At 41.2% G+C, this 26,720-nt stretch overlaps 2 protein-coding genes across 9 annotated transcripts in view; both read left to right on the top strand.

Annotated features, from left to right (window-relative positions):
* The first annotated feature begins 797 nt into the window (after window positions 1–797).
* LOC136434860 (serine/threonine-protein kinase Nek4-like) lies at window positions 798–14,474 on the top strand. The gene is made up of 14 exons (XM_066427943.1): window positions 798–1,281; window positions 3,645–3,911; window positions 4,718–4,915; window positions 5,596–5,703; window positions 6,022–6,179; window positions 6,626–6,749; window positions 6,890–7,012; window positions 7,415–7,561; window positions 7,873–8,040; window positions 8,419–8,491; window positions 8,821–9,037; window positions 9,574–9,746; window positions 11,025–11,164; window positions 11,692–14,474. The coding sequence occupies exons 1-14, from the start codon at window positions 1,189–1,191 to the stop codon at window positions 11,791–11,793; spliced, it is 2,091 nt and encodes a 696-aa protein (XP_066284040.1). The 5' UTR covers window positions 798–1,188; the 3' UTR covers window positions 11,794–14,474.
* A 1,094-nt stretch (window positions 14,475–15,568) lies between these two features.
* Window positions 15,569–26,720, top strand: part of LOC136434859 (uncharacterized) — a 30,347-nt gene continuing 19,195 nt past the window's right edge. For 2 of the 8 annotated variants that reach the window (XM_066427937.1, XM_066427941.1), the window contains exons 1-12: window positions 16,510–16,942; window positions 19,819–19,957; window positions 20,912–21,141; window positions 21,492–21,603; window positions 21,748–22,359; window positions 22,667–22,713; window positions 22,936–22,965; window positions 23,785–23,883; window positions 24,404–24,532; window positions 25,070–25,204; window positions 25,636–25,842; window positions 26,243–26,356. In XM_066427937.1, coding sequence (XP_066284034.1) covers window positions 19,828–19,957; window positions 20,912–21,141; window positions 21,492–21,603; window positions 21,748–22,359; window positions 22,667–22,713; window positions 22,936–22,965; window positions 23,785–23,883; window positions 24,404–24,532; window positions 25,070–25,204; window positions 25,636–25,842; window positions 26,243–26,356 — 1,845 coding nt within the window. In that variant the 5' untranslated portion in view covers window positions 16,510–16,942; window positions 19,819–19,827. Of the gene's footprint in view, window positions 15,847–16,509; window positions 16,943–19,818; window positions 19,958–20,911; window positions 21,142–21,491; window positions 21,604–21,747; window positions 22,360–22,666; window positions 22,714–22,935; window positions 22,966–23,784; window positions 23,884–24,403; window positions 24,533–25,069; window positions 25,205–25,635; window positions 25,843–26,242; window positions 26,357–26,720 lie in introns of those variants that run through there. The other 6 variants (XM_066427942.1, XM_066427936.1, XM_066427934.1 and 3 more) reach the window with 5 other exon arrangements.

Raw genomic sequence — 26,720 nt, 5'->3', positions numbered from 1 at the left:
AACACCGGTGATGAACCGAGACGAGGGGGGATACAAACTCAGTCGCATTTGGGACAGTGTTCTCACCGCTAAAGCGCCACCTACATCGGCTACTTATAGCGGTGAGAAACAGCGAGCTAGCACTCCAGTCAGAAGCTCTGAAGAAGGTGTCTGATAGACACCGAAACGTTAGCAGGTGAGAACTATACCTGGTTGTGTACAAAGAACCTCCTATATCCGATCATCTGGTAACAGAGTTTGAACAAAAAACAAACAATTCTCTGTGTTTTGTTACTGACTATGAGCTTGATACCGTAGATATAGCAACTTATTAAAAGAATTTACAGCAGGTTAAGGAACAGATATCCTCATACATTGTGTATACATTTGCACACCAATCCATATGAGTTATCATGGGATTAGAAATTTTGTAGCCGGTGCAATGTTGGTTATTTGCCTTTTTGCTGTTTCAAAATAGAGCTTTCTTGAAGATCTTAAATAAACGGATGAAAATAAGCCTTTATCACCGTTTCAATCCTTTTTCCAACTGATAACTTGTAGCAACAGCTAGCTACTGCAAACAGCAGACCATTGAGAATGGCAATATCGCATTTTTTCATCATTAAACCAGGAAAAGCGATTCAAGGAGGCAAATCTGATATCATTTTGTCTCTGATATACAGCAACGTAACGTTATATCATGATTCAAGGCATGTACACGAAAGATGCTGTCAGTCCACACGTAACTTTTATTTATCATTTTTACAAACATGGTCTGCAATACCTGCAATTGTTGCTAGATGGCGCTGCAGATGCTACCCATGGTACAACGCGGTCCACCATGTTACATTTCTGTGCGGAAACATTCAAGTTTTACGATTTGTCCACTACAACTTTCAGACCATATTCTGGACCTTCTGCAGCGTGTTTCTTCCCCGCCACAGCTCTACAAACAAAGCCAGAAGGTCTAAGAGGTCGCGGATTGTCGCCAGATTGTCAGGTGTAACCGGATAGTTCTCAGTTTACCTCCAAGCCGCATGTAAACACCGGGTATCGAGGAAGCTTCCATCGGCCGAGCTCCGGGTTTCCCCGATGATTCATGCATTCCTTTGTGTTTTATTTCCCGAAATATGATTTAGTCACAGTCATCCGAATTCCTGAATGTTGAAAAGGGACTGTTGATCGCAGACGTGAAGACTTTCTGCAGCGATGGGGCTGGAAGAATATCAGAAAGTTCAAGTTGTCGGGAAGGGAAGCTATGGGGAGGTGTGGTTGTCCCGACACCAGAAAGACAGAAAGCAGGTGAGAAAAGTACAATTTAATGAGAAAATTCCTGTTGCTTTTCTGATTTTTTTGTAGCACTGTTGCCTCTACTGTTTCACTACATCGCATATCGTTTCGTCAAGGTTTGAAAGTGTAGAATCTCGTACCAGGTGTCAGTGTCAAGTGCATGTTCTTCAATCAGATAGCATGCGATGAAATTTAGCAGTTGGTCTTTTTTTCATGACACTGTTTTAACTTTGATTGCCGGCTATGTTTAACCATAAGTTTATTATTTTCACGGCCTTGAATTGTAATTGAAGGTTTTTAGATTTGAAAAAGCTTCCTGCCATTTTTACAACGCCATCTACAAGAGGCTCGTCAAAATCATGAATAATAGACTTACACAAAGTACTATGTAGTGTTACAAAAAGAAGTATCCAATTAGTTGTCATGGTAACGACCTAGACGCCAACGCCTTGAGGCATTTTCTAAGACAAAGATTTGTGATCTCACATTCATGCAACATGCATTGTCACCAAATGCTCACATATGCCACAGTTTCCATTTATTATGAAGTCCAGTTGGAAGGTACAATGAAACTGTTGCAGAGTTTAAATGTTAACGTTACACTTAGTGATGCATAAAACCTTAAGGCTTAAATGACCTGTAAAATTGGGAAGCTACCCGTCCTTCCATTTTAGATTAAGTATGTCAAAGTACTGTTCAAACCTGTACGCAGTTAATCGTTACCAGGCTATATTGGAAGTTTGCCCAATCGCGAGGCTTAGCAAACGTTGCAGACGTTGGTTATTGTGTTCCTTTCACCATGACACGAACCGTTATACACAAACACACAATCACTGGCACCATGTGGAGGATAGTATGCAGTTATGTTGACTTAAGAATTTTGAACGCTAATACACTGTTTTTATAGCACTATGCTGCATATCTTAAGTTTTATTAGTTAAAAAAATGTCAGGCAATTTTTTTACATAATAGATCATACATGTAAAAATAGAATCACTCATTTCACACTCATTTCACAAACAGCTGTGATAAAGTAACGTTATATCTATATTACGCAAGTGGTCATGAGTCTGTGACTGCGTTTTGAATATTTAATAATGTATAAGACTTCCAATCATGTCTGTTTACTTCCCCTTTTCATTGCATTCATGATAAAATTGATTTTATAAATAATTCATAAATTTTAGTCGCTTCTCATCCAAATTCTTTTGCTTTTATTCTATTGTTTGATTGATGTAATCAATGATGATTAACCTACAGATTCAGTAAAAAATTATTTTATTTGTAATATTCATATGTTATATATAGTTGATTTTCTTCCTCACTTTGTTGCCATATTGTCAAGATTAGTAGTAAGAAAAGAAGTTGCTTATAAACATTAAGACTTTAAGTCGAGTCTTAGATTTTGAGTTTAATACTAAAAATTTAAAAGTAAATTATTTAAAAGATCTAGAAATTCTAGGGCAGAAGTGAGCAACCCAACATGCCGGGAGGCATAAAGGGCATTAAGTTTTAAACAAGTAAGAAGATGTGAGCACGAAGATAAGTGAGCATACTGATAAGTAGCCTCCGTTGCAGTCCTTTTCCCCGCGGCGTTTTTTTTCCAATTTTTTTTTGGGGGGGGGGGGGGCGCCGCGTATCTGCTTGGGATCTCGTATCCGCCGTGCCCCTGTGTCCGCTATAGACCCTGTGTCTGCCGCTGGGGAAGACACAGGGTCTATAGCGGACACAGGGGCACGGCGGATACGAGATCCCAAGCAGATACGCGGCGCCCCCCCCCCCAAAAAAAATTGAAAAAAAAACGCCGCGGGGAAAAGGACTGCAACGGAGGCTACTTATCAGTATGTTTCACATGTAGGATGTACAGGAAGTAGGCAGGCTCGAAATGTTAGGAGGAAATAATCTTTAGTTTAGGTCACACTGATATAGATGACATCTGCACACGCATCAATTCTCGTTCGTTTCCAATAAAAAAGACCATACTCATTACTGTACATATAAATCATACAAAGAAGCTGCAAAATTATTAGTAGCAAATATATGCCGTAATTGAAAAAGAAAATTCGGAAAATGGATACTAAGTCTTCCAAAGATTTTATTATTTAGGACATGTTCTGTGTGTTCAGTCATTTTGCTCAGCCTTCCTGACTTAGATTTGATAATAAAGGCAACTTTTTTTTCCAAGATTTTTTTTTGCATGTTTGCATCAGTTTTGGGATGTCCAGAGTATGTCATCTATATAATCTAATACAATATGGCCTTATTGTATTGTAGATTTAAAGTCAGTGTCAGTTGTTACCTTATATCAAGTATGGAACATCTGTGAACAAATAACATCACCTAGACTAAAACCTTCATCTATTTCTATTTTCCAGTATGTATTGAAACGCATGGACTTACAGAATGCATCCAAACGTGAAAGGAAGGCAGCAGAACAGGAAGCCAAGCTCCTGTCCAAGCTGCGCCACCCCAACATCGTGAACTACAAGGACTCGTTTGAGACGGAGGAGGGCATGCTGTACATCGCCATGGGGTTCTGCGAGGGGGGAGACCTGTACACCAGACTGAAGAACCAGAAGGGGGTGTTGTTGGAGGAGGAACAGGTGGTGGAGTGGTTTGTGCAGATCACAATGGCACTACAGGTTGGTACTCCTAACAGGTGCTCTTTGATGTTAAATCTTCTACCTGTTGTAACTTATAATTAGTTACTGGTACAGATTTGGCCTTGTGGAATTAGTGTGACATGTTGTGCATTAGTGTGACATGTTGTGCATTATTGTGATATGTTGTGCATTAGTAGACTCTACCTACTCTCCAAGCAGAGGATGGGTTCCGGCAGGTTTTAGACTTGTTTTTAGGCGTTTTTGTCGGCCTTTCTACTTTTTCGTTTTTTTTTTGTCTCTATAAACCCAACAGATTTGCAGCACAACAAAAACGATGACAAAGTAGAAGGCATGACAAAAACGCCTAAAAACACGTTAAAAACCAGCCGAAACCCTAGCTCTGCTTGGAGAGTAGACTCTACCAGTCTCCACGGATCGCTGGGAAAATAGTAGAAATTGGCCAAATAGAGTCAAATGTTTGAAGGGAGTCGGCTACGGAGATGAGATCAAATATTGCAACCCTAGTGTTGGTAGAGTCTAGTGCATTAGTGAGACAAGTTGTAACAGTGTTATAGTTTAGAGCTCTGATATTGCATCTGTTTCTAATTATGTCTAGATACAGATACCCTCAACACGTTTCCTTGCTAACGTCAGTCTTTTCTTCCTAACACTACAGTATCTTGCATTTTAAACTTAAGGATGGAAGTACCACTTATTTTAGAAAGACCAGTCTGAAATTTTATAGACATCAATGTGACACAGCAACAAAAGTTCATTCTACCCAATAAAATTTAGACCTATCCCAATGGTTGTTATTTCAACGTATCTCCTTACTTTTTCTTCAGTACCTGCACGAGAGAAACATCCTCCACAGAGACTTGAAGACACAGAACATCTTCCTGACAAAGACTAAGATTATAAAGGTCGGTGACCTGGGGATAGCCCGGGTGTTGGACAGCTCCAGTGACATGGCCACTACTCTCATCGGCACTCCTTACTACATGAGTCCTGAACTCTTCTCCAACAAGCCATACAATCACAAGGTGAGAGAGGATGTCCTTAACATGAACCTTATTCCCATTTAGCACTGTATAGGTGCCCCCTATCCTCCTGTAGACTGGTAAGTTTACTTAGAAGACTAGGGGTTTAAAACTTTGAAATATGTGATACCCTGGTCTTCTCCAACAAGCGTATACAATCAAAAGGTGAGAGAGGACATCCTTAAGGTGTACCTTAAGCTTTAGCACTCTATAGGTGCCCCCTAACCTCCTGTAGACTGGTGAGTTAGAAGACCAAGGGTTAAAAACTTTGAAATATGTGATACTATGCTCTTTACCAACAAGCTATACAACCACAGGCAAGAGAGGACATCCTTAAGGTGTACGTTAACCTTTAGCACTATGTAGGTGCTCCATAACAGTACAGGTAGTATTAGACTGATAAGTAAGATGTAGAAGACCTTAGATCCTCCTGTGCCTAGAGGCAGCGAGTTTCCATCTAGTTCTGTTGTCCGCCATTCACAGTCCTATTTTTACCAGGGATGTTAGTTCTTTGCATGTCCTCCAGGAAGGTCCTTTGCCAGTTCTTGTAAAATGTTCCTGTTCCCAGATGAACATGGGAGATTTATTGAGTTTGTCAGAACATCTTAGGTCCTATGCTATTGTGGGATGCAAGTGCCTCTTTGATACATGTGTGTTTAAATGTTGTCTTGTGTTTTTTCCAGTCTGATATCTGGGCCCTGGGGTGCTGTGTGTATGAGATGGCCACCCTGAAACATGCCTTCAATGCCAAAGACATGAACTCTCTAGTCTACAAGATCCTCAGGGGAAAGGTAAGGTTTCAACTGACATTTCTTTAAGTCTGAGAGTTCATATTCTTATAGTTTATCATCATCATGTTGGGCTTTTTTCCTGAAACAAAACTTAAAAGTTCTATACCTCTTGTATAGTCTCTTAAAATTATGTTACATGTACGTGAAAGGCATATATTTTTGACTGTAGAAGTTTACAGTCGTAATGTTCTAATCTGTTCATGATGTCATATCTTGTTCTGATCAGCATATATAACGTCAACCCCCCATATGATGGGGAACAAAAGACGTTAAATTGGATAGAGAGAGAGATATATGATGTCATATCCTGTTCCCCAGATGCCCTCCATGCCCAAGAAGTACAGCACCGACCTGTGTGACCTCATTAAGTTGATGCTGGCGCAGGATCCTGAGAAACGCCCCAGCTCCAAACGGGTCCTGAGAAACCCGTACATCAAGACTCACATCGCCTTGTTCCTGGAGGGGACCAGGAGAATGTAAGTATCTTTCATCAATCAATCAGTTGATTAATCAATGTATCTTGTTTATATGTTTGTGTGGCATATTTGCATGATATTACAATGTGTATCTGCAATCTTAAGGCTACATAAGCCTCAAAGGTTGCAAAAATATGTTCAGGAAAGTTGGTGTTATTCATGAATGATATTGCCCTATTCACTGATAAAAGCACCTGCTAGATTTGTAATCAAAATTAAGTTAGTTGTACTTGTTGGAGGCAAAGGGACCAAAATCATGCCACAGAGCAAACCAGAAAGAAAATAAGACTTCACCCCAGCGCCACTGTTGCACACCAGTGTGTGGATGTAACTGCGCCTCAACTTTTTGGCTGCTGTCACACATAAGATGCCATTGACATCCTCTGATGGACATACAAGAGAGATTACTGCTCTGACATGTTCTCTAACTTGTATTTCTGATCCAGGCAGCGTCCTCGTTCCTCTGGGTCCCGCCCTGGTTCTGGGTCCCGCCAGGCTGTCCCCCCCTCCCCGCAGAAGTCAGACACTCCAGATGGACAGATGATGGGGTCCATAGCAACCGTATCCAAGGTAAGGTTTAGTAGAAAAGTTGTCACTGCATTTTAGAACAGATTCTGATACACAGTCTCGATAAAAGGTTTTGGAGGGCAAATTTAGTCTGTCTTTTCCTCCTTTCTTGACCATTTCTTGATCTCCCTTTGTTTCAACAGGTGGACTTTGAGGTCCAAGATGTTCCTGACACCCCAGGTGTGGCCGTCAGTCCTGACCTGGAGACCATCGAGGAGAAGTCCCCTCCTCCAACGGAACAGAACGTCAAACAGCCAGCGAGACAGGTCAGCCATATTCTCATCATATTGTGATGTGTACAGTGTATATTTACAATGTTCCTGCTTCTTGTGTGTGCTCTATTGGCTTTACTGTCTGGTCAGTCTGGGTAGATACATGAACTGGATGTTGAAAAGTTTTTGAATTTAGTTCACAAGACGTGTGCTCAATAAGACTCAATTAAGAGCAAACGTCAATGTTTTTTTTTTTTATTGACCAAAACCCTAACTAATCCCTGATACTCTTGTACCTGTATAGAAGAGCATGCATTGGGGAGAGGAGATACATGTTAGTGATGGCAAGGATTAATGTATGCACAGTTGCACATGAATATATCAAACAACTACATATCCTGCATTTTGCTACCCATTCTAAACAACTAATTAACAAACTCCTGTCCATCCCTACAGACCCCCGTCCCCACCCCCGGTAGTGAGGAACCCTCCAAACACAAACAGAGGAGGAGGAAGAAGAAGGAAGCAGACTCAGATTCAGTCAACAGCGTCGACTCTGTCACATCCGACTCCTCAAGTTCAAGGTCATCCGTATTTGATAAGGTCGGTTGTAGTGGTTTTTCATGTCATATTGTGTTTTTCATATCATTTGTGTATTTCACATCATTATGATTTGTTGTTTTGAGTATTTCAAGAACATGCTTGTGAATATACCAAACATGAGAGAATGAATATGCATTATATTGAATGTAAGTTATCTAAAAATTTTACTTCTTTTCAATCTTGTTGTACTGTACATGCTGTAATCCTATGCATGGCTAATTGCTATGTGGTAGGAAAAAGTGTTGTGTAACATGGGAAGTAAGGGCTTTCATCTTAATCCACCTTTGCTCACATCTCGATTTTTTTTCCAGCCCAAGGCAGTGCAGAAGCCTCGCCCCTTGCCCCCACCCCCCCACAGCGATGAGACACCCAAGAGGAGGCCCCGCTCAGGAGACAAGCACACCAAGGGGCCGAGTGTGGAGTCCAGCTCAGGGTACAGCTCTGTCTCAAGCTCGAAGGAAGACGCAGATACACCAAGGGTAGGGATCATTGTGTTCAGTTCCCCATGTTTATTTGTAAACTCCTATTTTTTCATTATTAATCAGTGAAGAAAATACAAAAACGAGGACATAATGCACTGACCGCGCTGCACTCAAATTGTCAATTATACTGCAGTGCCACAAAGAAACTAAGTAAATTTTATCAAAGACAAACCTATTGTAAACACAAATAGAGTAAAAACTTAGTTTGGTGCATATTAAACCTCCCAATCCTATTTCCAACTGACGACTTTATTTTTAGGTGCTTTGACCAGTTTCAGGTTTCGCAATACAGAAATGTTATAAAGATAAACTGGATGAATTACAGTTTGATGGGCATTAACATGCTGTATTGTCTCCCTTTTGTCACCCTTATAGCAAAGTATCAACAAATCAGCACGAGCGAGAAGAAGAGAAAAGGTCAAGCAAGAAGTCCAACTCTCACCACTAGGTACCAACATCTTACTTTTTTCACATCATTTTGTGTCTTTATTACGTATTATATTATGTACAGTGTATGTCATATTTTTTCTTCCCTTGATGTAAGATATTTGTCAAACTATGTGAAAGGTAAAATGTTGGTACAAATGTACATAACATGTATCCTGGTTTTTTTATTGTCCCAGCCAATGTTCACAATTGTAGGCTATACAAACATGTAACTACTGGGATAGAGTACTGTCAGAAAAAACAGCAGATCAGAAAAAGTTATAGTTTTCTGCCCCAACATCTGCTTGGAGACTACGCTCTAACCATTATGTTTATTTTTATGATTAACAGTTCACAACAGGAGATCATCAGGCGAAAGACCGAGGACAGGCGGAGACCGACCTAAAGACGAGACAGATTCCGTCGTCGCGCCCAGACGGAGAGCGCACTCCGACTGCGGGGGGTCTGGAGACGGCAGACCGTACTCAGCTGGGACAAAAAGCAGTCAGGACAGCTCAGAAGAGGACGATGAAGTCGACTCTCAGTCCTCCAACGAGGGAAAGAAAAAGTAAGAGCTTGACAATGAGCAGGTTCACTGTTCCAGGTGCATATGTGCTGTGTGATGCATTGTGGTCTAAGTTCAGGAACCTGGTATGTAGACCAGGAATGGCCAGGGACCTTAAACTTTGATCCCTGCACATGTGAACTGTGAAGTGATGTATGGAAAGTTTGTTTAAGCTGACTTGATTAGACTTGACAAGGGAAACCTAATTTTCTAAGTACATCCCAAACAATATGTAGCTTGATGCCCCAGCTGTCCTCAGTGACTGTATCCAACAACTCTTTTCCTCATGGAGAAGGGTTAGATTTTACTCCAGCACAACAATTACCTTACCTGAAAGACCTTAGGTCCTCCTGTGCCTACAGGTACATTGGGCAGCAGGTTTCCATCTATCAAAACAACAATTGCAACTCACCGAATTGTTTACCAGTCCTCTGTTCTTCTTTAATATAACTAAGGACCGGACTAAAATTTAATCCTAAAAATTTCCATAACATATTAAAACAGAAGAACTTTCATGATAACCCTGTCTGTCATTGCAGGAAAGAGTCTGAGATGAACAACTTCATCTGCCTGCTGGACACCACCCTGAAGATGCAAGATGGGAAGGATGAGGAGGATGACTCCCCGCGGGACGGAGAGGAGGCCCTCCCCATGGAGGAGGTACCCACACCACAGCCGCCAGCACAGTCACCTGCACCCTCTATGAGTCCAGGTAAGGACAAGGCAGAACCAGCAGGCTAGAACATGTTTTGAAGAATTCACTGGTCCGAAATTTTAATGACATATCTTTATGCATTTTTAGATGCAGCAAGGAAATTCATTTACTTTTCAGTAAAGAATGTGTAGGGCGTTTAAAGAATCCCATTGGCCAGTACAAAGGACATCCACTGGCTCCCGGGCTATCAGGCCGATGGATTTGTCCAGCCCTGATCAGTAGCATGCTTAGGACCCTCTTCAACTGGATGGAGACCATTGAGTGACCTTTGAGCAACCAAAATCAAATTTGTATGATCAACCTATGACTTTGAAAATCAAGTACAATCCATGATGCAAAAGTATTATTTTTAAGACAGGAAAACATGCAAATTACACAATTCTTTATCAATGAAATTAGTTTCAACTACTAATGAGATTTTTGGTTTCTGAATGGTTGTTCAAAGGTTGGCACCTCAGTGGAAAGGGTGTATGTCTTTTTTTAAACATCTTCCTTCCTTGCTCCCTCCCTCCCTCCCTTTCCTCACCTTCCTTCCCTCTCCTCTGTATTCTCTCATGCATTCCCTCTTCTTCCCCAATTATATCTACCCACTTCTACCTTCTAAGGTAGATCAAGTTTTAGATGAAAAAACAAATTCTGCTTTTCAATCTCTCATACTGGCTTTTACTCTCTTGTATTCTATGTCTCTTCAACCTCCTTTCTTCTTGATCTTTCTCTGTAGACCTTCCTTCCTTTGTGCACCGTGTCCTTCAAGATGCAGAAAGACCTTCAAATCTTCTAGGTATTGAATCAGATATACTTGTGATCTGCCATCACTCAGGGGAAGGTGTAGTCGATATGTACTTGTACAATGTATCTTGCATCCTTACTGTAGGGTGAGTTGTTCTACTTAGTACATTGGTATTTACATTTCTTGAAGGAGTAAGTTGTAATATGCTGCTGTATCATCATTCTGTTATTTTGGAAATAAAAACAAGGCGAACCTCTATAGTCTCTATGAGACCTCCCCAGCAAGTTGGAAAGTTGTAGAAATCAGCTACAAAATTGGTTACCTGCCTTGGAGAATATTTCACTTCCCTAATGTTTGTAAATGGCTACTCAATGGCCAGCTATCTCCTCAGGCAAATTATCTACATTGTATCTTGTTTGGTCGATTTCTGATACTTTTCCGGCAACCCACAGAGCTTGGTACAGACTAGTACCTCTATATCATTTAATGCAGATTTAGGAAATAAAACATTTGATTCTGAACTCTAACGTTCCTTTTCTTCTCAGGGCTTGAGACCATCAGTGCCTCAGGAAGGCTGATGAACAGAATAGCAGCCCTGAGGAAGGACTGCATCAAGGGGCTGGGCATGGGGGTTCTCAAGAAGGCTTACGACATTCTGGACACAGTAGATGGAGAAGAGGTGGAGGTAGGAAACGTTTTCTCTGCTCTCATTTAAATGTTGACAAAATTGATGAAGCCATACTATCAAGGACAGTGTTAAGAAAACTACAAAAATTGTAGCAAGACAAACATTAAGATTCTTATAAATGTGACAAAAACGTGGCCACATCTCATTGAGTATCAATTATAGTTTTTACTGCAAGCTATCTTACGTCTGGACAGTCACATGTTCCCAATTGTGTGCCAGACCATAGCAGTACTCATATCAGACCACCAGTGATATCAAACGTGTTGCAGCTGCACAATTTACATTACTAAACAGGAAGTTCTTCTGCAGTACCAGGAAAAGCCACTAGGAGGGCCAAATTCAACCTTGACCTTTGTCTTCCCAAGACCTTAACCTACATACATACCTAATATCATCACAATCCGTCCCTAGCTTCCTGAGATTTGCTGGCCAAAGTATACAGGAACACTAACACACAGTCAAGGCAGACACCTAAACAATAACTCTTTCACGGATGTAATGATATATGTTCCTTTATTTTGCAGCCCCAGCTGGTCGAACTGCTGGGTAAGGAGAAGTTTGACATGTATGCTGGGAAGGTCTGGCAGCTCAAGTTCTGTGAGGACTCCATGATGGGACTGCTGTAGAACACCTCAAGGTCAAGGTCAACTTCTCAATCCCACTTCTGACACCACGTTTGTGTTAGGTACTAACTCAAACATCAGATATACAGTCAAACCTGTGCAAGAAGACCACAGACCGATAAAATCAAGTCTATGTGGACACTGTGGTCACTATAGACAGGATTCTAAATGCCTGTGTCAATGGGAAAAGTTATCCAAGGGACCACCAAAAAGTGGTCACACTGGCCAGCTGGTCCTCATGTAGAGGTTATCACTTGTACAGGTTTGACTGTACAATACAGTGAAGAGTAGGCTGTCGCTACAGACGTAGGGTAAATCACACAATGTTATGGCATCTCACCAATTCTTTACAGTAGCCCATCCTTGAATGGACTGTTCAAATGCACAAATGGCAAATGCCCATCCTAACACAGATTGGACCTGGTGACATACCTGGGTATGAACCAGGTTGAGGATAAAGACCACTTTTAAGAACTCCATTATAAAGGTTTATGATTAAGATCAAATCTATAGTAAGACTGGGGCCTCATAGTCATAGCCAACTATTTTTGACTCTATAGTATCCAGGTACTGGGCTATTGCTGTTCTCTATTGAGGCTTAACATACAGTAGCAAATGTCTAGTAAGTCAAACATATATAAAAATGCAGTGTCTTATAAAACAACCTTCTCAGACTAATACGTTTTCTTATGACACATGTATGATTAAGCTATTGTTACAGATTGAATGAATTGTAACCCATCCATAAGGATGTACTTGTACTTAACGTTGCTCCATGGTGCATTTAATGTGAGTTATGATTAAGTGAAATAGCTATTTTCTACTTTTCACCTTTATTCTATAGGACAAGTATAGATGCTACCTCAAAAGGTGGTAATAATAGAAGATAAGTGAAATTGATTTATACCGTTTGATTGTTTGTATGTTCTGTTTGTATATGTTGCAAAATCTGGATTTATTTCAAAGTCTTTGAGATGTTTGCTTTTTGATTTCAGTATTGCGTGTGAAACTGCCAGATTTGTAATAGATTGTGATTGTAGCTGTCAAGAGTGGTTTGAATTCTTTAGTGAGTGTAAATTTATCAAGTCTTTACCAGTGCCTTATGGTAACAATCGGTGAAAATAAGGAACATGTTTGAAATGAAACAAACTGTGGGACCAGGCCCTTTCATGTGGTTGTAAAACTGAGTAGAAAACATGGACTATATTTGAATATGTACCGAGCAAAATATCATTGATCAGATATTCCATGCAATAAGCACCTTGATACGACTCCAAAAGAATGGATGGAAGATTTTTCATGTAAAAAAATATGGATCGACATAAAATGTGCTGCGAAAGATAATCATGAAAGTGTGGAAATTATTAGTATATCAAAACGTTATTGTCCGTTATTCTTATAATGTATCCTTTTGTCGGCATCAAAATAAAGATCTTTGTGAACACTCACTGGCAAAATAAACTGATGCTCTGATTCTGCAGTGCCTCATCAAACTGCTAGAGGGCATTTGAGAAAAAATCGTCCATATTAAATGCTTTCCATTTCTAATGTTCTTTGACATCACCTTTAACGAAATGGATTACTTTATTTCTGCTATGTTACTGCCACTACCTAAAGTACACAGATGGCTGCTGTTACAGAACTAAGAGGTCGTTGTACTTAAGGCAGTTAATGTTAATCTTCAGAACCGTTGTACATGTATTGACTTTAGACTAACACTGTTTCTATGCAACGGAAGGCCTCTTATGACCTCTAATGATCTTGTTGTGTACATAGATCTGCATAGAGCAAATCTACATTGCTGTGTTGTAAAGAAACCATCTGTGCTTTAGCTAGAAATATTTTGTGAAAGGGAAAGGGAAAAAAATAGAAAAATTGTACTCATCTTTCAGATGGACCTCAAATGGTTCTTAAAGACTGTTAGAAGAAACCTTCTCTGCAACATCAAAAAATATGTGACAGCTTGTTTAAGAAACTACCATTGTTTACAACTATACAGCATGTACCTCTTGGAACCATGATAATTGCATGATGGTTATCAATATCGAGCCTGCAATAGCAACTGGGATGGCTGTTACACAGAAGCCATCAATCTTGAATTGTTACAACATCCTCTGCTACATAGTAACCTCTAGGCAGTCTGTTGTGCAAGAGACTCTACAACTGTGACCATTGTTGGGGGACACACTGTAAAACACTTTTTTTTTGGTGAATTAGTCTCTTAGACTAGAGGAAGCCTTCTTTGTATGGTTTGGTTTCTCTGAGGGCTCCTGTTTTCTGACTGCTCCCATTTTCAGGTAGTCCTTTGCTGTGGCTGCCAGAAAAGAGAACTGTCAGAGAAATGGAAGTGAATGTCAGAGAAAAACCACTGGAAGATGGCTTGCTTATAATAAATCAGCCAGCTAGCTTGAAAGCCTTATTCAGAACTCTCGATGTACATGCTTAGGTTATTTTTCTAGTCAGAAGACAGTAGACATGAATCTTTACTTTACTTTACTGCTACAGTAGAAAAGTTAATATATGCCTTGAAGACTAAAAATTTGATGAAAGTTGTCTACTTTTAGATCTAATGAATCATCCCTCAGCACTGTGGATGTCAATCCTCTCAATTATTATTGGACTTTCCCCTTCAGATCAAGAAGCCCACTGAAGTATCCAATAAAGTTCTGTTGTGACGTACAAAGCACCTGGTGTAAGTGTTTATTCATCTGTTGCTAAAACAAACAGTTTCTAAGGCCTTGTTGTTATTTGAATTTATCCGCACTAGTTGGATTAACTGTAGAAATATCAACCATGCTTGAACTTTAGCTTTTTCTTACTTCTATTCTATTTTCTAAACTTCCACTTTCTGTAAACTTTTTACAAAATGTTTAGCCGAAAGGTTAACAAGGTTAATGTAAAGAGAGTCGTGTTTCATTTGGAGAAGCCTCAGCTTTTCTGACAAGTAAAAAATCAATATCTAAATACAGGATACTCATTGAAAGCTTGGTGGTTTAGTCAAGTGGTTTTGCTAAACATACATAAAGTCGCCATGGGGTATTTCAGAAAATGCTTTGCAATTACTGGAGACAGACTAAGACACGAGTTCAAAACGAATTGAAACGTTTCCTAACTGTTTCCACTGTACATGTTTGCTTCACTTTTATCCTTTTGACAGTGCTTTACAGCTGGGAACCCTCACAGCGCTTTTACCACCTGCATAGCCTTTTCTTCGTAGGACAAGTCTTTTTTTTCTACCCATGAAAAGTTGGTGCTCGCTGTTTGCACTTCATTTTGTGGCATGTCAAGTGCTTGCCCAAGTTGCAACGATCCGTGCTCCGGTGTTTGTTCTTCTGCGGGCCCCAGGTCAGCCATTATCTTTTTCCGTCAATGAGTTTGCATAGCAACATGTGTGTTTTGCTCATGTCCGCCAATATTTTGCATGCTAGCCGTGCAACGTGTAAGAACTTGCGGCCGAGCTGCTACCAGTGTATGACGGTTTACATTTCTGTCCAGGCTGCACAAAAATGCACCAACGTAACAGGTCTGTATTCCATTTTCCTATTTCGATTTCGTTTTTTGCAACACAAGTAATACTGTAAGATGTTCTATTTCTTCTTCAACAGAACCGAGTATCCATGAGGGACGCTGACTTCATTAAAATATGTGGCTGTTATGGTTTCAGGTTTCTATCAGAATCCCCCTTCTTTTCTCTGTCAACACCTCCCCGGTATCCCTAATGCCTTACCTGTGAATTATTGCACTGTTCTATTGTGCAGCCTTCAATGAAATATTTGCATAGTTTTAGTGAACGTTTGTTGCAGGCGATGCATGACGCTACCGTTCTACTGCCACTCGTGCCTAAAGTTTTATTGATAATATATTCTCTACCTACAACCTCTGTTAACTCCTGTCTTTTATGTAGTGCCTCTTTTGTCTCTTGCGTACTATAGATGACGTGTACAGTTGAATAGGCATGCAGGTGGACCCAGTCTCGACACCACTAGAGTGTGAGTTTTGCAATCAGCACTTCAACATAAAAGGCGAGAGAGCCCGCAAGAGGAATCGACAGGCCAGGTTGGTGTTAACGTTAGCTCCTCCCCCTGTATTCTTTCCTCTCTATGAAAAAGCAGTCTTCCAGTTTTCTTTGACTGTCAAAGGATTGTATCAGCTTTAATGCATTATTGATGATCTGTGTATTAAGAGGTTGAGCCTTCCTTTTGTGTGCGCCCAGACCACGAAAGAATAGACTTCTGAGTTACCGTTACACGTACAATTCTTGCAGTATCCTTTAAGTACAAGACTTTCTTCTTGAAGAATGGATTCAGTGTCTATTTAACAGGTGTTCACAGTTAAGAGAAGAGTGTGTTTTCTTCCTTGGGTGTTTTGGAGGAGCGACAGTGAATGTCTGCGGTGATATGCACAGGTGAACTGATACACAATGGTAAACAGCATGGACGCTTTGCTTCACCTTACCCCCCATTGTCGGGACAGGTATCTGTTACGTAGTAACCAATGCCACTGTAGAATGCACGCAGACCACGCTGCACAGGCTAGTTGTCTTTGCTGATGCTAAAGTTGACCCTATCCCCACGTAATTAGTATGATAACCTACTATAATGCACTTAACCTCCCTGTGATGACAAGACTTGAATGCCTGCGCCGTGAGCCCCTACTTTTAGCTACTTAGGTCATAATGGTGGCATCGTTCAAACTCAAAACATAACGCTGGCCTTAAAAGAAAGAGGCGGGGTCTTGGTCTTTGAAACTGAGGCGGTAAAGAAAACCCGGGGCATCTGGTATTCAGCCCACCCTCCTAGAGTTTCCCCCTCCCATAGACGTGGCTCGTAACCGAAGCTCTATGTTACCAACCAAGCCCCCTAATTGGTTTAAGTGTCCCAGCCTGGGGTAGCGTTTCGCGGGGTCTTTTCTACGGGGTGTTAGGAATTTCCTTTGGCTTAGCGTCGCGAGAGTCTTTCTGCGACTGTTCATGCAGAACGTACGTAAACAGTGCTGCGCCACGGCCCAAGCCTGAGACCTAACGGTCCCTTCAAAAGGACAGGTGGAATTCTTTTTACATTGTTGTGAACCGGGAACCTTTGTCTCTTCTTTGTGTTCAGGGAGTGCTAAGAAGAGCGAGGCGCAGGCATCCACTGGAAGCTGCCAAAGAAAGGTATGTCATTCCCTTTGATGCAGTATCCAGGTGTAATACTCACCTGACCTTACAACTGATGGATGAGGTAGCCATTTTGAAACTGTTTTCAGCAGCTACGGCAATGTCTGAGTGGTAGAACTGACCCCATGTTGTTGGTGTTCAGTGTGACTTAGTGTTGTTTTTACCTTGGCAGTGATTGAAGTGCAAGGACACCTAGCAATGGCACCTGTTTGTGTAGCTGGGGTTGAGAGGACGCCATTTCTTTGAACTTGATTGTCGTCCTGAACATTGCAAATGTTAGTATTTTGATGATAACTTTTCCCTGCTTGCACCATTCCAGTTACGTGTGTAGCGTGTTACCAATATTTGCTCTGTGTACAGAGCAGAGCTACCGTTAAAAGTGGCGTTTGTTTTTGGCACGCATTGTTTTGACATGCTGCATGGCTGTCGTCACTCCAGTAACAGAACGTAGGCACTGGCATAAGACAGAGCACATAGATTCAGGCGGAATGCTAAATCTTTAGTATAAGGTTGGAAAAACAACCACCTGTTTTCCGGAGCGAGTGACACTTCTGAACCCGGCGTGCCGGGCCTTTGTGTGACAAGTGAAAGCAGCTTTTGGATTAGCCCGGCGTTTGTTGCTCTTAGCACGCCGTCGGTGTTGATTTTTCCCCCGTCCGTGTCACTGCACCGCAACAGTATGTGTCACATACCTCGTCTGTTCTCGAGCAGGAATGACATGAAGGGCAGTTTGAGCGATAGTGCTGTCTTTGGGGATTGACGCACACAGGTGTTTTTGTCAGATTTAATACCACCGTCTTTATGCAGAGTGATTGATCATCAATGCTCTATTGTATTTTCAAACCACCTGGGAATTCAAATCTGATATAAGTACAGAGTTCGCAATTAATAATGTATTGGGATGGTCAATTCTACTTCTTGGAATTCCTTTACATGAAAGTGAGACCTCATTGAAGAACTGTCCTTGGCTGTGCAGGTGCAGTGTTGTTCACATCTAGATTCATTGTTCATGTGTGTGCCAAATGATATTGTGCTCATGTGCCTCTATCATGTTCTTCTTTGTATTCTTCATTAACAACAGGACAATCAGTCTGTATTGCGAGGTCAAGTCTTGGTTCAAACAGTATTAGCTAGAGTAGTATATTTTGACAGCATGTGAGAAAACTTATTAACGTTGCTTTTGAAATTGCAAAACCCTGTATATTGTTGCCTGAGCTTTTCTGTCATAGCTGCAAATGTTTCTAATCCCAATGGTTTCAGCTTTTCATTTTTGTCAGGAAATTGTATTTCTTTCTGGTGGGTGCTAATTGCTGCCAACGAACTACCTTCTACACTTCAGGGTACATAATTGTTTGGACCTCACAATAATCTAATTTTGGGTAACTGAATTTCTAGCGTACCAGCAAACAATGGGTGGTACAATGCCTGGGATTGGGCAAATTAAGGTCAGTGTTTTTGGTTCCCATGTCAACATGTTCTCTCAAGGGCTGGTGACATGTCAGAGCCTTGTTGTGTTTCACGCCGAGTGTATAATGTCATCTTTCAATCAGAAATGCACGAGATTTGATTGACTAGCGATGGTGCGTGGTGCAGGAATGCTTCCCACTGTGAACCAAACAGGGCAGTTGCAACTTGAAGCTTACTTAGTTGCAACTAAGCTTTCCATGAGGAGTTTGTTGGATTTTGTATGATTGATCATGACAAAGCTTGTCAACTGTCTATCAAATGAGGTGAAGCTACTTAATTAGGGAAAGTTGCATTACATCCTCCAATTTCTTTCAAAGGTGAACTGTGGCTGAACTGTCTGAAAGAAACATGATTGCAAACCATAGCCAGCTGTACCATCAATGCCAAAATAATTTTCCTAAAATTTGCTTGCTAAAAAAATCCAACTTGTCTGACAAACTTGATGTTACGATGCAGCTAGACAGTCTAATCCAACATATAAACATTGTCCTATAACCTCAAAAGTTGTATAATTGTAACATGATTACCATCAACGGTTAGAAACCTGAGGCTCCCAGCACATAAGGGACAATGTTTTCTGACATTACTTTTCACAGTGTCATGTATTATTTGCACTGATACATCCATCCTACATGTGTACATTGCTGAAGAATGTCATTTCTTTGTAGGGGTCCATCTGCTCTGACCCACTGCAGACATATCAGTGGATCAGCTTTCACTGTGTTTACTCTAAGAGCGTCACTGATGCACCTGGCGGATAGTGTAGCCAAACTGTTTGCTTAGGCTTGGGGTACAGCTGCAGCGTAGTATTTGCATGCGACTGTCAGACGTGTGCTGTCAAGACGGTAGTGTTTGGGGTTATGCTTTGAGCATCGTCTTGTTTGGTTAAGGACGACTGAAGAGTCAATTTGCGCAACAGCTTATCCTGTCTGTGAAACGGAAGTGTCTACTATTATAGGGTCATCACCTTACAACTTATGGTGATCAAGTAGCAACAAGCTTGTACTAGGCTTTAAAATCCTTGGAAGTCCTTCTACATGTAGATTCTGATAGACATCAATTGATAATGTTGCATCTTTTTTTAGTAAATGAAGGAAAAAGGTACAGAAACAAATCAATAATCTCAGTCATGAATTCGGATACAAAAGTTAGCCTCCATTGCAGACTCCTTCCAGCCGTTTTCTTTTTCAAGTTGCTTTTTTCTTGTTAGATTCTTTTTCTTATTGCTGGCTGAGAAGGAGCAGTAGCAACAAAATGTAATAAGAAAACAGCCTGAAGGAGTCTGAAACAGAGGCTATACCAAAGTACCGTTATATCTTAAGGACCTTTTCTGTGGAACTTGTTTGCTGTTGTTACATGTACCTGTCACCTTTCTAAACAACTATATCTATCTCTTTTCCTTTAAGATTTAGACCATGGCAATGCCAGGGATGATTCCTGGTCAAATGGCAGGAAACCAGCCATGGAACCAGGCACCCTCAGGGCCATGGGGGACCATCACAGTCAACATAGGCAACGCTTTCATGCCGACAGGAACAACAATAGGTAAGAAACTGTACTGTCTTATCTATCTGAAAGTGTATGATTGGATCACAAAGTTCTTTGTACACAACCAAGCATTTAATTCAAGCCAATGTTTCTGTGACACTTGGTTGTGTACAAAGAAATTGTTATCCAGTGACTTGCCAACCTGATGAAACTATTCACGGATGTTATATCTTAGGATTGATAGGCAATTTTGTATTGCTTAAGTGATGACATGTCCAACAGGATCATTGTCATTGTCACACATACATGTAATGGTGTAGGGTGTCCAATGAGTGGGTGCTATATTTATAGATTCCCCGGATTTAAACCAAGCAAAAATGTAAACCTCTAGTATGTAATTTGTAACAAGACAGTACACTGTTCAGTCAGTGAACATTTCCAAATAAAGCTGTCAGTATCCAGGACATTACATTTATGTGACCCTTATTAATTTGATGACATGTGAAGTATTCATCTTAAAGGGCTCATTGTATTTGACACATGCATGAATATTTCAATAAAAGAAACTTTGTAACAATAAATTCTTCACAAAGACTAATTTAGTTTTAAATGAAAGGTTCTGAGAAAATCAATGCTTGTCTCAAAGCTCCTAAAGGTTTGAAATTTTATACATCCAGTCCACTTAACAAAGCCCTTGCTGGTAAGCAAAATATCACACTGACACATTCATTTAAACAGACTAATTCGGTTGTGAATAACAGATGCTGATAAAATCGATGTCCATCCCAAAGTTTCTAATGACTTAAGATGACAAGGAAACATCCTCTTCAAAAACTCATTTGTATAACAATTTCTTTATTCACAACCAAGAAGTTGCATTACAGCCGACATTTTGATGCCGTCTGTCACCTTCCCTTGCATTGGGCAACATTTCTTTATTTCTCTACTAATCCATAAATTAGATATAGTCAAGCAAGAAATTCACAGAAGAAAAAATCTCCCTTTCTCCAGCCCAATTCTATGCATCCAACCCAATGAACAAAGCCCTGACCCGGGCAGCGGTGAGGACTGTTATTGAGAGACAGGTGTCGGGCGGGCGGAACCCAGAGGTGGTAAACATCAGTGTCGGAGCGAAGGTGCTTGTGGAGGTTCAGTTGAAGACAGAGGAGGGGTGGAAGTACTTCAAAAGGATCCAGGATAGCGGACGTCTGCGGTTGGGGCTGGAGGATGAACTGAGGAAGGTGAGTACAAAATGCGGCTGTCAAAGACATTAACACGTTCCTGAATTGTAGTTGGTAGGTAGGTAAGATTGTGGTTCAGCTATTCTAAATGTTTTACAAAAAAGATCTGAAGGTCTGAAGGTTTAACACTACAGATTGTACTTCCAAAATGCCAATATTGCAGAGCTCTGACAAAAAAAACTAAAGAATTAGATGTTGAAAAACAAATTGTTAGACATGAATATTGCAACATCTATTCAATATTGTACTGTTTTTCACATCAGCAGGCCAAAAATGAAACTGGAGAAGAAGTAGCACTTTACATGAAAACAAAAGTTGTTTCATCATAACCATGTTCTATCACATTGCAGTTAAACTTCCCCGGGACCAAACCCTACCCAGGCTCCCCACAGGCTGCCTCTGCCTCCAAGTACCAGCGGTACCCAGGAATCTCCATCCACTTTGAGCCTCTCCAACATACAGGTTAGTCTTACACATACTCACAGCACAATTTGTTTAAAAAAAAAGATGAAGCTCCTCAAATCATTTTACTTTTTTGTTTGTACCATTGTGTCAGATTACAGCATGTTGTTATGGTATTTATGTTTGTTTGTTTCTTTATTTCAGCAACAGCAGCCTCACCATTGCCACAGCTGTCCCTCACACCACCTACCCCAGCGACCGCCCCGGCCCAGCCAGGCTTTCCCGGCCTCCCCTTCGCAAACTACGGCAGCATGCCCTCTCTGCAGCACGGCAGCTCTCCCCCTCACCACTACAGCTTCCTCCCCACTCAGTCCTCATCAAGCAGTCGGCGTTCATCCATGGACAACCTCCCTTTTGCAATTTCGTCCTCAAAGAGTTCTCCTCCTGAGGACTCTGTCCAGCAAGCATCGCTATCTTCCCATGACTCGCTGCGATCTGCAAGTCTGTCTCCCTTCATCATGGCTGGCTCTCCGCCTGGCTCGCTTCATTCAGGCATGACCTCTTTGGGCTCCTCTATGCAGAGGTCCGCCACAGGTTCCTCCTTAGGGAAGAGCTCCGAGTTTGGCTCGTCTCTTCACTCAACGTCTCCCTTCGTGGGGTCGCTTCCACACGGGAGCTCCCAGTTTGGCGGAACAGCCAGTTCGGGGCTGTTGGCCATGAGCAGGTCTCCACCCTCTGATCACGGATCCTTGCAGCTGCCTTACTCTGCCTCCCCGCTCATGGGCTCCCACCACAGACGAGCTTCGGAAGATAGTGGTGAGTCTTTCACACAAGTTCTAAAGGTTTCAGATCTGTTATTGGCAACATTTATGTACAATTAAACCTGTACATTCAAGTGGCCACCTCCACGTAGGGACCACCCAGTCAGTTCTTGATGGTCACTTAGATAATTTTGCCTATTGACACAAGCATCAAGAATCCTGTCCATAGTGACCACATGTCTACATCATACTTTCAAAAGAAATGCTGGTACCAAACATGATTATACTGTTGATTTATCACAAATCTAGGTATAATAAGTATTATTTTAGCAAAACAACCCCCATATTTTCTCTTCTTTCAGTGACTTTGCTTCAGCAATCAACAGGACTACCAATGTCCTCGTTACAGGTAAGAACCTTTTTGGCAATACCTCAGGGGTGAGCCCTTTCCTCTTTTTCTGTGTCTTAGTGAATGTCTTTTCAATATCGTAGTCGGTGAATTAGCTCTATCATATGTCCTGTAGACATTGTGCTGTAGGTGTAGAAAAAACAAAGGAGTCTTTAGTTTTAAAGCATGGTGCATGTTTGTATGATTAATGTTATGCTCTATACACTGTTCTTTCTCACTCAGAGCCCGCTGCGCACCCTACCATGGCAGAAGGTCTGTCTAGATCTCAAACACATGGTCTTTTACATGACTCCGAGGCAAATGCCAGACTTTTGTTGATTTTTGAGGTTTAGTTTTCTTATGATCAAGAAAGCCAAACCTTGGAAATGAACAATAATCTGTGGTAGTTTGCCTTTGATATTTTGGCATTATTATTTTTGGATGAAGATTATTGTAATGCATGCGGCTGAGAACCTCTCCTTGTGTATAATTATTACTCTTTCTTGATAATCTTGTTTTATCTTACATATGATATAAGGAGGCTTGTTGTCGTCTTAACTTACTTTAGAATTAGTACAGATAATTATTTTCCAGAATGTCACTTGCACAGAATGATACCTTAACAGTGTGGCTCACTGACCACTCTGAATATCATGCACAGATAGTAATTTTGTCCCTAAATTTTCAGTTCAAGCAAATCTTATGACCAGTATTGTTGACAAATTGTATGGCTTTATGGAAAAATTAAATTGTCTGCCAACAAAATCGGACTCACTAGAATTTTTTTTACTGAATCGCTCAGTCTTCTTCAGCTATCTGACCCAATTGCTCCGTACAGAAGTGTTTATGATGTGAATGTGCTCATGTGACATCAGCAAAGGGTCAAAGGTTCTTGGAAGTTGATATTGCCCCCCGTCCTGGGTAAGCGATTGGGTCAGACAGCTGAAGAGGACTGAGTGATTCAGTCAAAAATTCCAGTGAGTCCAATTCTTTGATTTAGCAAACAAAGAAATTTACCAACTCAGATAAACATTTATTCTAGATTGTATGACTGTTATCTGATGGTTTTTTTAAAATGTTGCTGCTCCCCAGCCTGAAGAGGAGGTGGCAGGTTACATCCTGATCAGGACCCTGGGAAGCGGCAGCTTTGGGGAGGTGTGGCTGGGCAGGAACAGGAAGGACTGGAAACAGGTGGGCAGCACACAACTTCTTATAGCAGGTTTTTCTGAGGAAAATGTGCAGGGCATTGTGAGGGAGAGGAGCAACCAAGCGGGGGGATGGTGTGGAGTTTTAGAGAATTGAAGCTAAAATGGCGTATTCTAAGGGTTGATTAAAAATGAAAAAAGGCAATCCTAGCATTTAACAGATATCAGATAGGGATAGAAAGTAGACATCCTAGTACATGTACATCTAAGAATATAGACAACTGAAGGACTTAATGGCTTTATTTTATTATATATATCAGTTTCTACCAGGTGTCTAAAATAACTAGTATGTATTTTATCCATCCAGTATGTAAAGCCATGGGCCACTTATAAAGCCTAGTCCTTAAAAGATAGATCTTGTTATTTATTTAATAACTTCTATTGTATCTGTCCTTGGTGCTGAAATCCAGTGTCTGATTAATAATTTGTTATTTCTATGAGTATGACATTTAATACGGAACACATAAGCTACACAATGTCATGTATTACAATTCTATACCACACAGTATGCCATGAAGCGTGTCTCGATGCTGGAACATTCCGAGGACGAGCGAGAAGCGGCCCTGCAGGAGTCTGAGGTGCTGCGAGACCTGAAACATCCCAACCTAGTGGGGTACAAGGAAGCCTTTGAACAGGTCTGTTAATCACAGATTACTTAATGATTAGGTTCAAGCAACCATCAAATGAGGTTACAGTTTTTTATATATTTTGTAATGGAGGAAAGTCAAATTCAAAAGGTGCATAATGTCACATTTCTCTCCTGTTTCATCTGCATGCTTAATGATTGTTATCTCTGACAAACTCATTTACTTTTCTATGATGCTGTAAAAACTTCAACCTTCACAGAGACAACTCAGCTTCATCAACTTGCTAGGATGGACACTACTGTTTAGTACAGGTTTTTGGTCACAAAAGGTATGTTGATTTGAATAGACAGGTCCAGTGCAAGGAGTCAGTTAACCTATTCAATTGGCGTTTACTCTCATGATAATTAAAACGATAACTGAATGCTAACAACAGCAACTGTTACCTCTAACAGTTTGGTTACCTGTACATTGTGATGAACTTCTGCGACAGAGGTGACCTGTTCACCAGGCTTTACAACAGTTTATTTCATTGGTACTAAATCCTTACTACTGAATCTTCACTACAATGACTGTTCCCCCTCCCAGTTTGGTTACCTGTACATTGTGATGAACTTCTGTGACGGAGGGGACCTGTTCACCAGGCTGAAAGGACAGAGCGGACGGCCCCTTGAGGAACCTGTCCTGGTCGAGTGGTTTGTGCAGATCGCCATGGCGATACAGGTACGACTTTGGAATTCATAACTGACCATCAAGTAACAATAGATGATGCTGTTTGTTCAGATCCTAGTGGTACATAGGGCAGCAAGTTTGCCTGCTGTTTCAGTAGCAGGGTACATTTCTACATGGTGGGGTAACTGGGGTTGCTAGTCCTTCCCCTTTAACATGCTGGAGGCACCTCCTTGAACACGGGACCCCCATTTCATGCCCCAACTGAGATGTCTTGACCCAGGACTTGAACCGGAGCCTCCAAGTTACCAACTAATTGGAACCAGGAGCTCAACTGTGTGGCTGCTACCAGTTGAGCCAGAGAGGCATCTTTTAGATGATGCTGTTAGATACATGTAGCTATAATGCAGTTCTATTGACCTGTCCTTGGTGCTGAATATGTATTACGTATACTATTCTTGAAACATTTTTTTTTCTAATTCCAGTATCTCCACAATCACAACATCATCCACCGTAACCTGACCACCCGGAACATCTTCCTGACGCTGCGGTACCGGCTGCTGAAGGTAGGGGACATCGGGCTGCCGTCGGTGGTGGACGGAACCCGCTCCATGGCGGAGAAGCTGAAAGCCAAGGGCACGCCCTGCTACATGAGCCCCGAGTCACTGGCTGGACGACAACACACCAAAGAGGTCACTACGCAGTTTTGTGTAATCTATCTTATTTCATTTAATTATTACCTTCCTGAAATGGAGGTTTTGTAGTCAGTTGTTTATATTGAGAATATGTTGCAAAGGTTTGCATTCTCAAAGCTTGTTCTGGTGTCTAGATGAGCATTTGTAGCATGTGTTTCTTTGTTTTGTTTCAAAAGAGGCCATCCTTGTATGGACTACATGGCATTAAGCACAATAGCACTTCTTTCAATAGGATTTTAGTTGGGTAGAAAGGAGAAAACTGGCTGTCAGATCTTCTGTGGTACCCCAATGGTCAGACTAAGGGAAAGATTAGATGAGAGTAGGATGCCTGTGTAGTGCCCAGAACATCTCCGAGCTTAGTAATGCATTTTAACTTACAAAGCTCTCCTTTCCCTAGGCCGATGTGTGGGCTCTGGGGTGCTGCCTGTATGAGATGGCCTCTCTGAAGCATGCTTTCCCCTTCTATGACAAGGACATCAACAACCTGGCCCTCAAAATTGTCAAAGGAAAGGTGGGTACCTGCCCCATGTTGTAGCGTTCTTTGCAATGTACTGATGATGTGATTTTCTGCTGGGATCATCACAATCTTTTAGTGTAATGTACAGATTGGTGCAGTAACTGGTTTCCATTTTGATCAGTGACTCATTTCATTGTTTGACCAACTATATACAATCATGGGTATCCATATATCGAAAATTTCTTCATTTTTGGGACCAATCTTTCAATCTTAACCCTATCTCTGGTGCCTAACTCTGTAACCAATAGGGAATCGGGTGCCAAACACCCACTTCAGAGTGCTAAAGGTTGAGAAAGCCAACTACTTTTTAAACAGGTCATTTATTATCATGTTTTTGTTTCTCATATTGTTCAAATGA

This window comes from Branchiostoma lanceolatum, chromosome 5, assembly GCF_035083965.1.
Source record: "Branchiostoma lanceolatum isolate klBraLanc5 chromosome 5, klBraLanc5.hap2, whole genome shotgun sequence".
Taxonomy (NCBI): domain Eukaryota; kingdom Metazoa; phylum Chordata; class Leptocardii; order Amphioxiformes; family Branchiostomatidae; genus Branchiostoma; species Branchiostoma lanceolatum.
The sequence above is the reverse complement of the archived record's forward strand: the minus strand, read 5'-3'. Positions and strand labels throughout refer to the sequence as shown.

Excerpts from the sequence above, each read along its gene's own strand:
- LOC136434860 (XM_066427943.1), top strand. The coding sequence starts at position 1,189 with ATGGGGCTGGAAGAATATCAGAAAGTTCAAGTTGTCGGGAAGGGAAGC. Across the intron at positions 3,912-4,717 it reads AGATCACAATGGCACTACAG|TACCTGCACGAGAGAAACAT; the intron begins GTTGGTACTCCT and ends CTTTTTCTTCAG. Across the intron at positions 5,704-6,021 it reads ACAAGATCCTCAGGGGAAAG|ATGCCCTCCATGCCCAAGAA; the intron begins GTAAGGTTTCAA and ends CCTGTTCCCCAG.